General features: G+C 38.1%; 1 protein-coding gene across 3 annotated transcripts in view; it reads left to right on the top strand.

The window, feature by feature from the left end:
• Window positions 1-15466, top strand: part of ZDHHC14 (zinc finger DHHC-type palmitoyltransferase 14) — a 321372-nt gene that overhangs the window by 284013 nt on the left and 21893 nt on the right. For all 3 annotated transcript variants that reach the window (XM_036768474.1, XM_036768473.1, XM_036768472.1), the window contains exons 6-8: window positions 6997-7099; window positions 8704-8813; window positions 14800-14902. In XM_036768474.1, coding sequence (XP_036624369.1) covers window positions 6997-7099; window positions 8704-8813; window positions 14800-14902 — 316 coding nt within the window. The remainder of the gene's footprint in view (window positions 1-6996; window positions 7100-8703; window positions 8814-14799; window positions 14903-15466) is intronic.

Below are 15466 nucleotides of genomic sequence, written 5' to 3'. Positions count from 1 at the left end.
TTTTGGTATTTATAGAATTCCTCTGAAGCACTTAAGAGATTAGTTTAGAAAGTGTCACATTTACTTAACTGCTTTCATGCTGTTGATTTCTTGTGAGCTGCTAAAACTCAGCCTGCAATTACAACAGTGCTTCTTTATGAAGATGGTTGTTGAAGGAAGGTTTAGTGAGCAACAGGAGCCAAAAAAAAATGAGTGCCCATTCTAAAGGCTATGATTTCTATTATTGCTATTTTCCCCTGAGAATTTTCCATAGTTTTCACATGTAAGAACCAATAATGTTTTTTTTAATTAACAAAAAATTGGTTTATGGTACACTCAGTCATCTTGCCTTGCAATAATAATAAAGATGATAATGATGATAACTACTATTTATATAATTCTTACTATGTGCCAGGTACTATACAAAGTGCTTTACAAATATTATCTCATTCATTCTTCACAACAACCCTGGGAGATGGGTGCTATATTATCACCATTTTACAATTGAGGAAACTGAGTCAGAGGTTAAGTGACTTGCCCAAGGTCTTACAGTTAGTGCCTGAGGCTACATTTGAATTTGTCTTCTTGACTCCAGGCCCAATGCTCTATCCACTCTGTCACCTAGTTGCCCCAATAACCAATGATCATACTGAACGTGAGCAAAAGGACCACTATGAGGACAATTTTGAAAATTTGAATTAATTTTTAATTAAAAATCTACTTTTTCACCCTACCACTTCCCCCACCCCTTTGAAAAAAATTCTTGTAATAAATATGCATGATCAAAACAAAATCCCATCTTAGTCATGTCCCAAAAATATGTGTCTTATTTTCTACCCTGAGTCTGTGGCTATTCTGTCAGGATAACTTTGTCTTCAGGCCTCATAGTTATGATGAAGGCAATTGTAGCTCATGCAACCATGTTTATTACAGAAGATGAAGAGGTAGAGAAATGGTATGAAAAATTTAATAAGGTCCTCCAGACTGAGTCAGCACAAATATTGCTGCCTGGCAGTGCCAGTGCAAAAATGGGCATAGGAGAGTATGGCAAAAAAAAAATAATTAAATTGGAAAACATGGTTCAAGATTAAGAAATGGAAGAATCTTAATCCCATCCCTTTCCTCTCTAATCCATTCTCCTGCAACTGCCAAAGCCATTTTCCTTCCCTATTCAATAAACTCCAGTGGCTCCCTATTTCTTCAAGGATAAAACACCAACTCTTCTGTTTGCCATTTAAAGCCCCTCTCAGCCTGGCTGTAACCTACTTTTCTAGCTTTATTATTTATTACCCCTTTTCTCAAACTCCACTGGCCTTCTTGCTGTTATTCACATGGGATATTCCATCCTTCATCTCTCTGCCTTTACCCATGTTGTTCCCTCGTGTAGCAATGGGAGACAGTCTTTCTTCTTACCTCCCCCTCTTTGCATCTCTAGTTTCATTCAAAGCTCAACTCAAGTGCCACCTTCTCCATGAGGTCCGTCCTTATCCCCCGGCTGTTACTGCCTCCTCTCCCACAATTCTTTTGTGTTTATTTCACAATTACATGTAAAGACAGTTTTCAATGTTCATTTTTATAAGATTTTGAGTTTGTTTTTTTCTCCCTCCCTCCCATCCCTCCTCCCCAAGATGGCAAGCAGTCAGATAGAGGTTATACATGTGCAGTTATGTAAACATTTCCACATTAGTCATGTTGTGAAAGAAGAAACAGAACAAACAGAAAACCATACACACACACACACACACACACACACACAGAGTCAAAATAATATGCTCCTTAAGGGCAGGATCTGTTTCCTTTTTCTCTCCAGCACCTAGTACAGTACCTGGCTTGCACTTAATTAATTTATTTATTTACACAGATTGATTTATTTACACAGAAGCCTATTTACAGAGGAAGCAGGTAGCCCAAGTCTTAAAGCAAACCAGAGATTCTAAGAGTTGGAAGTAAGGAGGGAAACCATTCCAGGCAGTGCAAAGAAATAGAGATAGGAGAGGGATAGTGTCGTGTGTGAGGAACAGCTGGTTTTTTAGAGCATGTCAAGGGTAGTAATGGGTGATAAAGGTGAAAAAGATACAATGGGACATCAGGTTGTGAAGAGATTTAAATGCCAAATAGAATACTTTATATTTGATGTTAGAAGTAATAGGGAACATAAGATGTTATTGGGTTGGGGTGGGATAGTTAGACCAGCAGTTTGGCAGCTACGTGGAAGATGGATTGGAATGAGGGAAAGACTTACAGAGAAACCACTTGGGAAATTGGCGATGCTACACCAATGGAGAGCTATGATGGTAACTATGTGAGTAAAGAGGAGATAGATTTAAGAGATATTATGGAGACTTAAATGATAAACTGTCTCAAAGACATCAGTCTCCTGCTGCCTCCCCCTTCCCTGGTTCCAATCTTTGCTGCTGCTATATCTGATCTCTGCCAGTGCTTCTTCTATCTACAACTCTGGTTTTATACAATTTATTTTTATTTTCTTTCTTGCTCCTCTTCTTTTTCCTATTTATTCTCCATTTCTCATTTTGCATAACAAATACAAGGGTGGGGTAAGTTTCAGGTATAATTTCAGGCTTTTGTGTCTGATGGATATTTTAATCACTGCTTGCCAGCCAAAGGTTCACTGTCAGAGATGCTTTTTTAAAAAATCCTCTGGGTTCTGCCCTCTTCTGGATATCTAAATTTGCTAGAAACTGTTCAGAACCCAGCTCCCTCCTACCTTTCTAGTCTTCTTATACCTTAAAACTCTTCTATATACTCATCAGATCCAATGACACTGATTTCCTTGCGGTTTCTTATAGAAGACATTTTATCTCCTGATTCCATATTAGCTCTGCCCCTTGCCTGAAACTGTCTGTCATCTCTGCCACTTGGGTTCCCTGGCTTCCTTCAAGTCCCACACAGAATCCTGCCTTCTCATAGAAGCCTTTCCCAGTCCTCCTCAATCTTAGGACCTTTCCTGTGTTGATTATCTTCAATTTACCCAGCATATATTTGTACATAGTTGTTTGCACAGTGTTTCCACAATTAGAATGGAGCCTTTTGAGAGAAGTTATTGTCTTTTGTCTTTGTATCCCAGCACTTAGCATAGTGCCACAAGCACATAGTAAGGGCTTAATAAGTACTTATTGACTGATTGGACGGCTATGTGGTACAGTGAATAGAGCACCAGCCCTGAGTTAGGAAGACCTAAATCCATCCTCAGACACTTATTAGCTATGTGACCCTGGGCAAGTCACTTACATCTGTTTGCCTCAGTTCCTTATCTGTAAAAATAAACTGGAGAAGGAAATGGCAAACCACTACAATATCTTTGCCAAGAAAACCCCAAATAGGGTCACGAAGAATCAGACAGGGCTGAAACAACTCAACAGCAACAAAATTGAATGATGAACTGACTTCCAGACAAGTGAAGTTCCAGATTAGAGTACATAATGGCTCCCATCTGTGTGTCCTGATATTGAATGAGAGCTGACAGAGCAAGCAATCATTCTTTTCTACTCTTTACTGCTTTGTATACTACCCCTCCCCCCATCCATGTTGGTAATGCTCAGCTAACAGCAGTATAGCAAGACATGAAATTTCATTGAGTAAGTTATTCCTTTTTCTGAACTAAATATGAATAATCTCAAACCCTGGGAAAAAAATCAATGGTAATGTTTTATAACTTGATATATAGCTTCTCTCCTTAGACACATTAGGAAATCATGAATATTTACTTTCTCTGGCCTATAATTTATTGATGAGGATGCATGTTGTAGTTTTAAACTTCCAGACCCATGGTGTATATTATTTTCCCTGGGAAACAGAATTTTTAAACACTTATGGGATAGAAGAGCCCTCCTGTCTTTTCAAAACACTACAGTCCTATTTCTTTATTGATTTAACTTGTATTGCAGAGAACACCAGACTTCTCCTCCTTTGGGTTACACATTGCAGACACATCCTGTGGATTGCTAGACTTCCTCTGAAGTGACAGGCAATGAGGATTCACAGGGTCTTCTCAGAGCTAGCCCTATCACTAAGTTATCCCCTATGTAGTCAATCATTAAGCATTTATTAAATGTTTACTATGGGCCAGGTATTGTGCTAAGTGCCAAGGATACAAACAGAGGCCAAAATATGGTACCCATCTGCAAGGAGCTCACATCCTAATGAGGAAAACAAGATACAAAAAAAAATTGTACGTACAAGATATATAGAGTTTAAATGGAAGGTAATCTTAGAGAAAATTATTATATGAGAGAGTTCTGGGACCTGCCCCAATGCAGACCAAAAATATATACCCTACCCTGGCACTACACTGTCTGAAATGCCACCATTATAGATGTATTCCTTAGGATTCTTCTTCCAAGCATCCTCTTTTATAATGCAGTGGGCTAAAATAATAATAATGATAATAATGCATAGACTTGGGAGGAGAAAGGAAAAGAGGAACGCCATAAAAATAAGGTAGCTAGACACTGTGCTCCTAACAGAAAAGACCTGAGGAATAGAGAGCCCTGGGTGCCTCATGAGAGGGAAGGGATCACTAAATGAGGACAAGATTCAAACGAGGGAGAGGACAGACAGGGAACAAAGTTGGCTGGCTTCACAATTGCCATGGTCCAGCCTTGCATACAACTATAATTAGCATAAGGATCCTCCCTTAGATAGCCACTGCCTCTGATCTTTGGAGGAACCCATGGATACTAGCCTCTGAACAAATGAGATTTCGGGAGCAGAATTTAGAGTCTATGATTGAGGGACTGTGCCAAATTTAGTTCTGGAACAGAAAATATAAAGTGCCAGGAACACAAAACTATGTGCTTCTTGTTGTTGACACGAGTGTTGTTGGTCTAAATGACTGAAGGGGATCAGAAGTCCCTGTGGCCGAAGGGCAGGCAGCAAGCCCTCTGAAGAGAAAGGAATAACAGTCATCCTTTTCTTGTTGTTCAATTAGTTTTCAGAAAATCAGTAAGTATGTAATGAGCACCTGCTACCTGTTAGGGTACTGGGCAGAGGCATGACAGTAATAGCATTCATATCGTGCTTTAAGTTTCACAGAGTATGTCCCCACAACAGTCCTGTGAAGCATATTGTACAATTAGGATTATCCTCATCTTACAGGTTAGGAAACTCAGAGACGAAGAGGTAGGGCCAGGGAGACATGATGAAAAGAGCTTTGGTTTTGGAATTTGGAAAGACTTGGGTTCAGATCCCCGTTCTGCTCACCACCTCATGACCCTAGGCAAACCATTTAACCTCTCCGAGGCTCACTTTCCACTTCTTTAAAATGAGGATCTGATACATGAAGTAGCTGTCTTACTGGGCTCTTGGGAAGAAAGTGCTTTATAAATCTCAAAGCGCTATAACAATGTGAGTTATTGTTAGTAAGGAATTTGCTCATGGTTGTACTGTTAGTAATATTGGCAGGGTTGAGTAAATCATGGAGTGATAAATCATGATGATGAAGATAGCTGGCTTGTACAGAGCATTTTAAGCTTTGCAAAGAGCTTTACAAATATTATCTCATTTTGTCTTTACAACTATCTTGGCAGGTAGGTGCTATTATTATCCCCATCTTACAGATAGGGAAACTGAGACAGAGATCAAACAACTGTGGGCAAAGCACATAGCATCCATGGCGTGCTAGAGAAATGATGGACTTAAAATGCAAAATGAGGTGTATATTTTTATTTTTGGATATGTTCAAAGTGAGAATTTTTATATATTTTATATTTTATTTATATAGAATATATATATTTTATATTTATACATTATATATACACACATATATACATATTTGTTATGAGGGTTTTACTTTTAGTTGTTTAATGTGGGGAATGATGGACTAAAATGCAAAATGATTATTTTTGTACATGGTCAAAATGAGAATTTTTATATATATATGTTATTTATATATACATTTATATTTTATATATATATATGGTACATATATATTTGTTAGAAGGGTTTTATTTTTATTTTTTAGTTCACTGTGGGGAATGATGGGCTAAAATGCAAAATGAGATACTTAAATTTTTTTTGATATGGTCAATATGGGGATTTTTGATGGTCTATGTATATTTTTATAAGAGTTTTATCTGTGTTTTTTGATTGTTCAAATGGAGGTTGAGAAAGTAGAACAGACATATAAGAGAAATAAATAAAATGGAGGGGTCAAAGGATTGAAATCCTGCCTCCAAGGCCAAGTGCCCAGTTCCTACCTTCAAGGAGTTTTAGTTAGAAAGGAAAAAAACTAACAAAGATGATGCCACAATGAATGAGACAAGTCCCAATGTGATTATGTGCTAGCTGATATAATATAGACTGTCATTACTGTAAGTGCCTAGGACTAGATGGTTATAGTAGGTCAGAGAGGGAAATAGATGAGGTCCAAAATGATCAGGGGAGGCTTTATGAAGATTTGCTTGATTTGCATCTTGAAAGATAGGGAGGATTTGAAATAAATTGAGGAAAGAGGAGAGGGCATTTCGGTCATGGGATACAGCATGAATAAGGTCACAGAGGCAGAAGTGTGCATAGCATGCTTACAGGACAGTGAAGAGGCTGGCCAGAGAGGAGCAAAGGGTGAGTGTCAGATGCCAATATTGTTAGATGTAAGAATAGGATCAAATTAACAGCCTTGAAAACCAAGCAAAGGAATTTACACTTGACATAGTCGGAAGTAGTAAGTTAGTAAAAGATTTAGGGCAAGAGAGTGACATGATCAAAATTATTTTAGTTTGGCAGTGATATATTTGAAAGATGTGCTGAAGTAGAGAGACCCTGAAGTCCAAGAGGAGGCTGATGTATTAATCCAGGCATAAGGAGAAATCAGCAGTATTGAGTAAGATGCTCTTGACCAAATAATAAATATGATTATGGACTCAAAAGTTTTGCAGTGGAAAAAATACATAAAGTCTTTGTTGGTGTTAAACTTTTAAGCGCTCATTTTTTAGATAACATTTTAAGCTGTGTGAATTTTCCTTTTTTTCCTCCCAATTTACTTCCTTGACTTTAAATCACTGTGCTGGAAGCCGTGGTGTGTTTCTTTTCTGTTTGGTCTATCGTTGGTCTCTCAGGTTTCCACACATATTTGATCAGCTCCAATCAAACTACAAATGAAGATGTAAGTGACTTTATGGGAACTGTGCATGTTTATTTATGTTGATTAGAAACTGAGGTAGGGAAGTACAGGGGATTTTTGATTTTGCTTCTATGGGGTCGTTGTTGAGTAGTTTCAGTTGTGTCCAACTCTTCATGACCCCATTTGGGGTTTTCTTGGCAAAGATACTGTAGTTTGCCATGTCTTTATCCAGCTCATTTTACAGGTGAGGAAACTGAGGTAAATAGGGTTAAGTGACTTGCCCAGGGTCACACAGTACAAGCCATTTAAACTTTGTTCCTTTTCAACCAAACAGGAATTAGAAAAGGACCATTTTACATTATTCCCTATATTTCACTTGTTTGAATCCCTAAACATTATCTTGTTCTCATGTATAAGTAAGTTTATCCCAAGGTCTGGCCAGAAGACCCCTAATACAGAGCACCAAAGGGAAGGGGAAGGAGTTGCCTTTATGATTTAAAAATCATTTTCTATGAGATACACTACATCCCAGAAGAAGTGTAGAGAATTAGAAAAAAGGTTATCCTTGTAGTCAGGAAGACCTATGTTCAAATCCTGCTTCTGGTACATACTAGCTGTGTGACCTTTGGAAAGTCATTACCCTCTCAATGGTTTAGGCAACTCTTTCAGACTAGAGGTTGTGGAATAGGAGCCATTATACATTGGTCAATGGAATTTCCTCATTCAGAGTGCCCTGTGTCAATGAAATCAGAGGTCTATTACAAAAAAAAAAAAAAACAAAAAAAAATTTGCATCTGTTTAAATGGAGGCTACTGCAATGGGACATCACAGAATAAAAATGTGAATACCATCTCTGTCCTATACCTCTGTCTAAATGCTGAGATGGATTGTCTTGTTCTTGTTTTTAATTAAACCTCTTATCCAAGTTTATCTTTCTCAGAATCCTGAAAGATGTTACAATGAGGGCATTAAAAGGTAATTTTGGATGATATTTCTCAAGCCAGCCTGAACGCTAACTTTAAAAAAAATTATTATAGAAGCATTTATAAACACATGACAAAAATAGCTAAACAGAATCTACCAGGTTAGCCTAAAAGAAGACATGTGAAAATTGATAGAGATGTAAGATAAGCTTTTGAAAATTCAAACATGATACATTAATTCAGGAATTATAATCCTGTGTATATTCTATGGACTTTCTTTGTGATTCTTAGACAGATGTTACAAAACAGACTACTGGGACAATACTTTGAGCCAGAATTCTTCCAGTATATAAATTACTTCCTGAAAGATACATTAATCACTTTGGGGAGCTATCTCAACTCTATTTGTCATCTATTTAACTATTGATTGCTTCAGAACACTAAATGCAATATTCTTTTTACCTTAAAATGTCATGTGGTAAGAATATAGGGTGAAAGCTCTTTATAAAGTCCCTTTCTACCTTACCTAACTTACTAGCTCAAAATTGAAAATTTAGGATTCCAAGGTTTGGGAAAAGTGTACTTCATGGTTTCTCTTATAGAGATAGCAATATCTATGCAGTGTCTAGCAATATCTATAACAATGCCCTGAAAGCCAGTTTGCCTAAACTGTGACTTCAATAAAAGAAACACCCTATGTGATAAATTCTCCATGTCTTTCAGATTAAAGGATCTTGGTCAAATAAAAGAGGTAAAGAAAATTATAATCCCTACAGCTATGGAAACATCATTACAAATTGTTGTGCTGCCCTCTGTGGGCCTATCTCTCCAAGGTAAGCTTTCCAAAAAGTCATGTCCTCTGAAAGGGATGATTTCATTATAGATCTCAGGCTTTCTACGTAAATAAATTAAATCCTTAAGCTGTAGCTGTACAGGGCAAAGTGAAATGGTGATTTGATCATCAGGAGACTTTGATCTAAGTAGACAACCAAAGGCAGACTTTTTTAAAGATGTAAATTACCTAGGCCAGCTGTCTGCTTCAGTTAAATTCACCAGATGATTGTGAAATTCCCACTTTGTTTTTTCTGATGTAGAAAAACTTTTTCAGGAAATGGGTTTATGAAATGGAATAGGGATTTTTTTTTTTGGTTTGCTTGTTTGTTTTACAGAATCAGTGTCAAACATAAAAACTAATCCCCTAGGGCCTAGTAAGGCCCAGTGATATGATTAATCATGAAGTCAACAAGTATGGATTTCCTCCCATGTGCCTAGCACTGTGGTTATGGTAAGAACTTGCCCCAGGCCAGAAGAAATTTAGCATCTGGTTGAAGAAATAAGATTATTATACATTCAATTATTGGAAAACCACAAGAGACAGCAAATAATCTAGTACAGTATGGTACAGATTGTAAATGCTGATAGATGTCAGAGAAAGGAGAGATCTGCATGATGTAGAGTATTAGGGAATGAAGTCAACTGTATAGGTTTAAGACTCTAAAGAACCACTGCACTGTTGACTCTTGAATATCTCTGTCTGGCTCTTCCCCAGCTGATTTTCAATCCTAGCATTGGTTTTCATGCTGGAACTACCTCCATTAGGTTCACCATAACCTCCAACGTCAACATGCGTCTGTTGAGTGACTATGTATGTGGTGGGGTGGGAGATGGGACACTAACTATAGGACACTAACTAACCCGTGATCTTAGGTCTTTAGATGGGGTTTCTAAAAGTGTCAATACATTGGCACATCTGCTATTTCCCATCTGAATATGGTAAAAATGCAAGTTATATCAAAAGCAATTGGGAAAATATCTACTTTTCCTCTGAGTTAGGCCTATTACACTTCTGGGTCACCAGGCTCCATGATCAGTTGGTGTGAGTTCATGGAACATCAACTATTTTTAAGGTATTAAACATTATTGGGTAAAAAGGTATTTATACAACAAAAGGGAATTAGCAATACATTCATATGACCGATAATATTTTAATTATACATTATTTTGAATTATCTGGACCATTTTGTTGGTGTGCATAATTGAAAGTTGACTATTGCAATTTCTTCTGAACAAAGAAACTAACAGTAGTTTCAATCAGTGTATAGCTTGGAGTCATGATTTTAAGCTAAAGGGTATCTAGACGAGGGCAAAGCTTGGACGGTGAAAGGTCTCAGGTTCATACCATATCAGGACTTATTGAAGGTTGAAGGGAATGTTTAGCCTGAATGAGAAATGACTCTAGGGGAACATGAGAACCATCTTCAAGTTTCTGCAGGGATGCCACATGGAAAAGGCATTAGACTTAGTATGCTTGGCCCTGGAAGGTCAATCAGAACTATGAGCAATGTGCAGAAGTTGAAAATTTAGGTTTGAAGAAAAGGGAAAACTTCTTAATAATTGGAGCTATTCCAGAGCAGAATAGACTTCCTTGGAGGTCGTGGGCTCCCTGTCTCTAGAGGTCCTCAAGCAAAGACCAGAAGACCATTTGTTGGGTGTGTGGGAAAGGAAATTCTTTGTCAGATACAAACTAGACCAGATGGCCATAAGAGCTCTTCCAATTCTTGTTTGGGGAATTTTATATTTTTACTTTTTAGTATTATCCTGAATTTAAAACACCAAATAAATCTCTTCCAGTTCTGTCATATTAGACTGTTATATTAAACAATCTAAATATAACCAGGTCATGTTTTTCAGATGACATAATTACAGATGATCAGAGGGCTAGAACAATGAAGAACTGAGGATGAAAGAAGGTAGCTTAGAGTTTTGGTGTACAAGACCCCAAAGGCCTAGATAACTGTCTGTACTCCTCAGAAGGGCTGGTTCTCAGAATCAGTTGGGAATTATTGAGTAGGCAAAAATAATGCATAGGAATATGTTGGGAAAATTTCATTATTTTATGACTTGGGTTGTGTCTTATATCTGTAATAGAAAAAAAAAACTCTGGAGGTATCATCTATCACATTTCCAAAATTTATTTTCCTTTTAAAGGAGGACTGCCTTTATCTTTAGGGAATGGATTTATAGGATTTCTCCTTTTATAAAAATATTTTCCCCTTATTCTTACCTCTACACTTGTAGTCAATCATGTTGCTCACTTTACAGGTCTGATTTTGAAATAACAAAAATTAATTCTTCCATAACCGGGTTTGGTTTAAGCCTTTGGCTGTTTTTGGCTGCATGTGGGTTTTTTTTACTCAGTTATTAAGAATGAGATTGATTTCAAGTGTGTCTATTCTATTTTCTCAGCTATTTAAAATACGAGAAGGAGGTTGTTTTGAAGAAAATAGAGGAAAGTGTTCTTTTCAAATTTTTCTTAGAATCAAATCCCTCCATCCATCATAAAGAGAGAGAGAGGCAAAAACTTCTATCATCAGTCTTTTCAAAGTGTTATTATTTTGTCATAAGGAGCAAGAACTTGTCTGGAATAAAGCCCATGAGACTGCCAAATTGATTTATGGGTGGACTTTTAGACACACAAGAAGTCAATAACAATACCCAGAGAATGTGGTCAGCTTTACGTGGTAGTGGGGAATATGATGATTTTGGTTTTTGGTTTTGTTTTTAAATAAAAGCAAAACAGCCCAGAGATTTTTGCCTTTAATATTACTAGCTCAGCCACATCACAGAATCCTGAAAACTTCCCCATGCTCATACCAGAGTTCACCCCTTTTCAAAGACGCTAAACTAATCGCAGGGGGAAAGTCTGCCTTATTCCAACATAGGAGCTGTGAGCCAAGGCTGGGAGCTTAGATTTTCCACTGGTGATCTGGGAATCAACATGGGTTATATTTGCCTTTAAGATGTATGTGGCCAGAATTGGGGACTTATTCAGAGTGTGTCATCAATAACTTTAAATCACTGAATTGGTTTATCTGTTATGAAGAGAAGCTGAGCATTTCTGCTGTGAATATTTTCATCAGGTTTTTCTCTACTTTCTGATGGGCTGAAAATAACCACCAGAAAGAGAGCCACAGGACTAGAAAGTATCATTAGAGGCTGTCTCATTGGAACTATCTCTATCCTACTCTCCTCTCCTTTGTTCATTCCCTGTCCTCCCCACTCCCCCCACTGCCATGAATGTTAGTTCTGCTACTGGCAATCTGTGGAAACAACATGTCTGGGTGAACCATTCCAGTGTCCAACAACCTTGACTCTAAAGAGGGTCCTTATATCCAATCTAAACTTCCCTTACATTGAATTAACTCTTCTCTTACTCTTCTCAGAATAGAGATAGAAAATGGCTAGTCTCCAATTGCATTTCACCAATCCTGCATGTATTTGAAGCCCTGAATCTGCTATAGTTAAGCTTTTAAATTTTATCAAATTCATCCGGTTAGTTACTAAATGCTTACCTGTCCTTGGTATTAAGAAAAGTGTTAAGAGACATAGAGATATGAATAAAATACAGTTCCTGCCCTCAAGAAGCTTCCTTTCTGGGGTCTAGATTATGCAATTCCAACTGCTTTCTCAATCAACAAACATTTATTAAGCCCCTGCTGTATGTCAGGAACTGTGCCAAGCTGTGGGTATACAAAGGATAAGAGATAGTCCATGCTTTGGAAGAGTTTCCAACCATCCTTTGCAGTGCTGTCAGCTACACCTAGAGTTTCTTTAGGTTTTAGATGTTCAAACAGGTAATAATCAGTCGGTCAGAAGGCTGGCATTTATTAAATGTTTACTACAGCAAAGCACTGTGCCAAGTGCTGAATCATGGTCTCCTCTAAGGATTTAGCCAGCACTAACCACAGCAAAACAATTAATTTCTAAGTTTTTTTATAGTTTGTACTATAGGTTACCCCGGGAATAGAAACAATACCCCGAAAACAAAACCTTTTTGAACATGAGAGTGGAAAATGTGTGTGTGCACACTGAATGATAATCAGTGCCCATTACCACCTCCATCTTGGAGCCAGAGAGTACTCAGACCCTAGAACATCATGGGGCATTTGCCATCTAAAGACAGTTGGACTACTTTCACTTGTTCACTGCCCTATCAGTTGACCATCTTTGATACTTTTCATACAACCAGGACAGGAGGGAAGAGTGAAGAGGAGTAGAAGGCACAAGAAATCCTCCTTCCCAGGTCTCCTGTCAACTTTTACTCACTCCCCCAGTGAAGCATTGCCAATTCCCTTTCTTGAGTTATCACACACACACACACACACACACACACACACACACAGATACTTTGGTAACTTGAAAATGCAAATCAGAATATGAGTTCTAGTGCAGAGCTAAACTTAGGCTAGAGTCAGTGAGGGTTGCCTTTAGTATCCTCTCTATCCCTCTACTTTTCTTTATTTTTCTTCCCCTTTCTCCCTACTGACCCACAATGCCCTTAATTTACCCTCCAATTACCTTATAACCTCTCCCTGAGGTACCCTGTACAGGCCTACTGAACAAATAGAATTCTTTGTTTGTTTATGTGATAGCTCTTCACATACCTGAAAATGACTATCTTGCACACCTTGACTTTCTTCTTCAAGCAAACCATTGCCAATTCCTTCAAGTATTCTTCAAATAACTTCTTTAGTCCCCTCACCTTCCTAGATGCCCTCCTAAGAATTCAAGAGTCTGTCCTTGTCACGTTCAGGTCAAAACCTTGACATGAGAAGCAGTTAAAAGCCCCTCCCTACCCTAGTGGTTTTTTTTAACAGACCTGAAATTATAGGTATGAGATTTTTCCTTCATTTGAAGACAAATCTTAAAATTCCACGATTCCATTCTTCATTAATATCTAAACATGTATGTGGCAGCCTTTTTAGTTGTTTCAAGAGTGATGTTCTAGATAGTAATGTATGACCTATGTTGGAATGAGGCGGAAAAGTACCACTTGGTATGAAGTATTGGGAAAAGTGCTGAACTAGTCAAGAACTATTTATTAAGCATTTACTGTGTGCCAGGCACTGGGAATACCAATACAAGCAGAAAGACAGTACTTGCCCTCAAGGGGCTTAGATTCAGAGGAGTTAAACAATACCTAAAAGGAGGCTGGAAAGTAATGAGGGTGGGAGAGAAGGGGAGGACTCAGGTGGGGACAAAGAGTCAAAGAAGGAGCCTGAAGAAGAATGTAGCCTACTTGAGGTAGGAACCAGATTCTGACTGTAGCACTTGCTAGCTCTGTGACCACAAGCAAGTTGAGAGCACCTCTGAGCCTCCATTTCTTCATCTGCAAAATGGAGATATTCACAGGATCAGAGATTTAGAACTAGAAGGGATTTTAAAGGTTATCTAGTCAAACATCTATTTTATAGATGAAGAAACTGAGGCCCAAAGGTTAGGTGGCTTGCCCAAGGTCATGCAGGTAGTAAATGGCAGAGTCTAGATCTACTCAGGTCCTCGTTCTCCAAACTCAGCATTCTTTGGACCAAATCACACTGCCCCATACACCCTACAGGGTTTTTGTATAACTTAAAGCACTATATTAATGTGAGTCTTTATTAATATTAGAACAGTGCCTGACATATAGTAACAATAAGAGACCAAAGTCTCCACCAACAGGGCTTTCCACCATATTTGTATGAGGCTGTCATGTGAACTTTTGTACTTTGAAAATTCCTTTATTTCAACAATGCATATATTATCCTTCCTCACTTGATTAAAACCTCATCATTCTTAATGAGTACGCAAAATAAATCCTGATCTGGTTGCCAATGTTCTGGGAATGAGTTTTTTGGCAATCAGATCACACACACCCTGAACGGACAGCCAGGTTGTAATCCAGAAAGTCTTTAGAGAGAGGGAAAATCAGAAACATCCCTGAACATCTCTTGTGTTTTCAATTCATTCTCCCTACCTTTTCTTCCTTCTGTCATTTAGCCTAATTGATAGAAGAGGATTTATCCAGCCGGACACACCACAACCAGCAGCACCGACAAATGGAATCACCATGTACGGGGCCACACAGTCTCAGAGCAACATGGTAGGAGCCAGCGTATAGCAGTGTTCACCTGATTCCTGTGAATGTGTCTTGCTTTTTGCTTTGATATGAGCTAATCAAATAATACACTAACTGGGTTTAACTGCTTCTCCCTGGAAGGAAGAGCAATACCTTAATCATCATACCTCAATGGAGTCTTATCGAGAGAAGGCAAGGTTTTTAACTTAAGGTGGTTGCAAATGCCACTGTAGGGGAGGTGGGATTCTAGCTACAAATTATGTGAGGTTATGGTTTATATGTATGTGACATTGATTCTATGACTTGTGGCCCCCTGCTATCAAGAGTTGACCCCTACCATATACTGAACCAGACTTATTTAAGTGCTATTGGTAAAGTAGATCGGGCACTATAAGATCTGAGTTCAATTCCTAACTCAGACCCTCTAACTGAATGACTATGTGCAAGTCACTTAACTTCCCTGACTCAGTTTCCACATCTGTAAAAAAAAAAAAAGAATGCCTATAATACCTACCTCACAGGGTTGTTGTGAGGGTCAAATAAGAGAATGTGTATAAAGTGCTCAAAATGGTATAAAAAATGTCTGTT

Source organism: Trichosurus vulpecula, chromosome 7 (assembly GCF_011100635.1).
Source record: "Trichosurus vulpecula isolate mTriVul1 chromosome 7, mTriVul1.pri, whole genome shotgun sequence".
NCBI classification, from domain to species: Eukaryota; Metazoa; Chordata; class Mammalia; order Diprotodontia; family Phalangeridae; genus Trichosurus; species Trichosurus vulpecula.
This window is presented reverse-complemented; position numbering and strand designations above follow the sequence as displayed.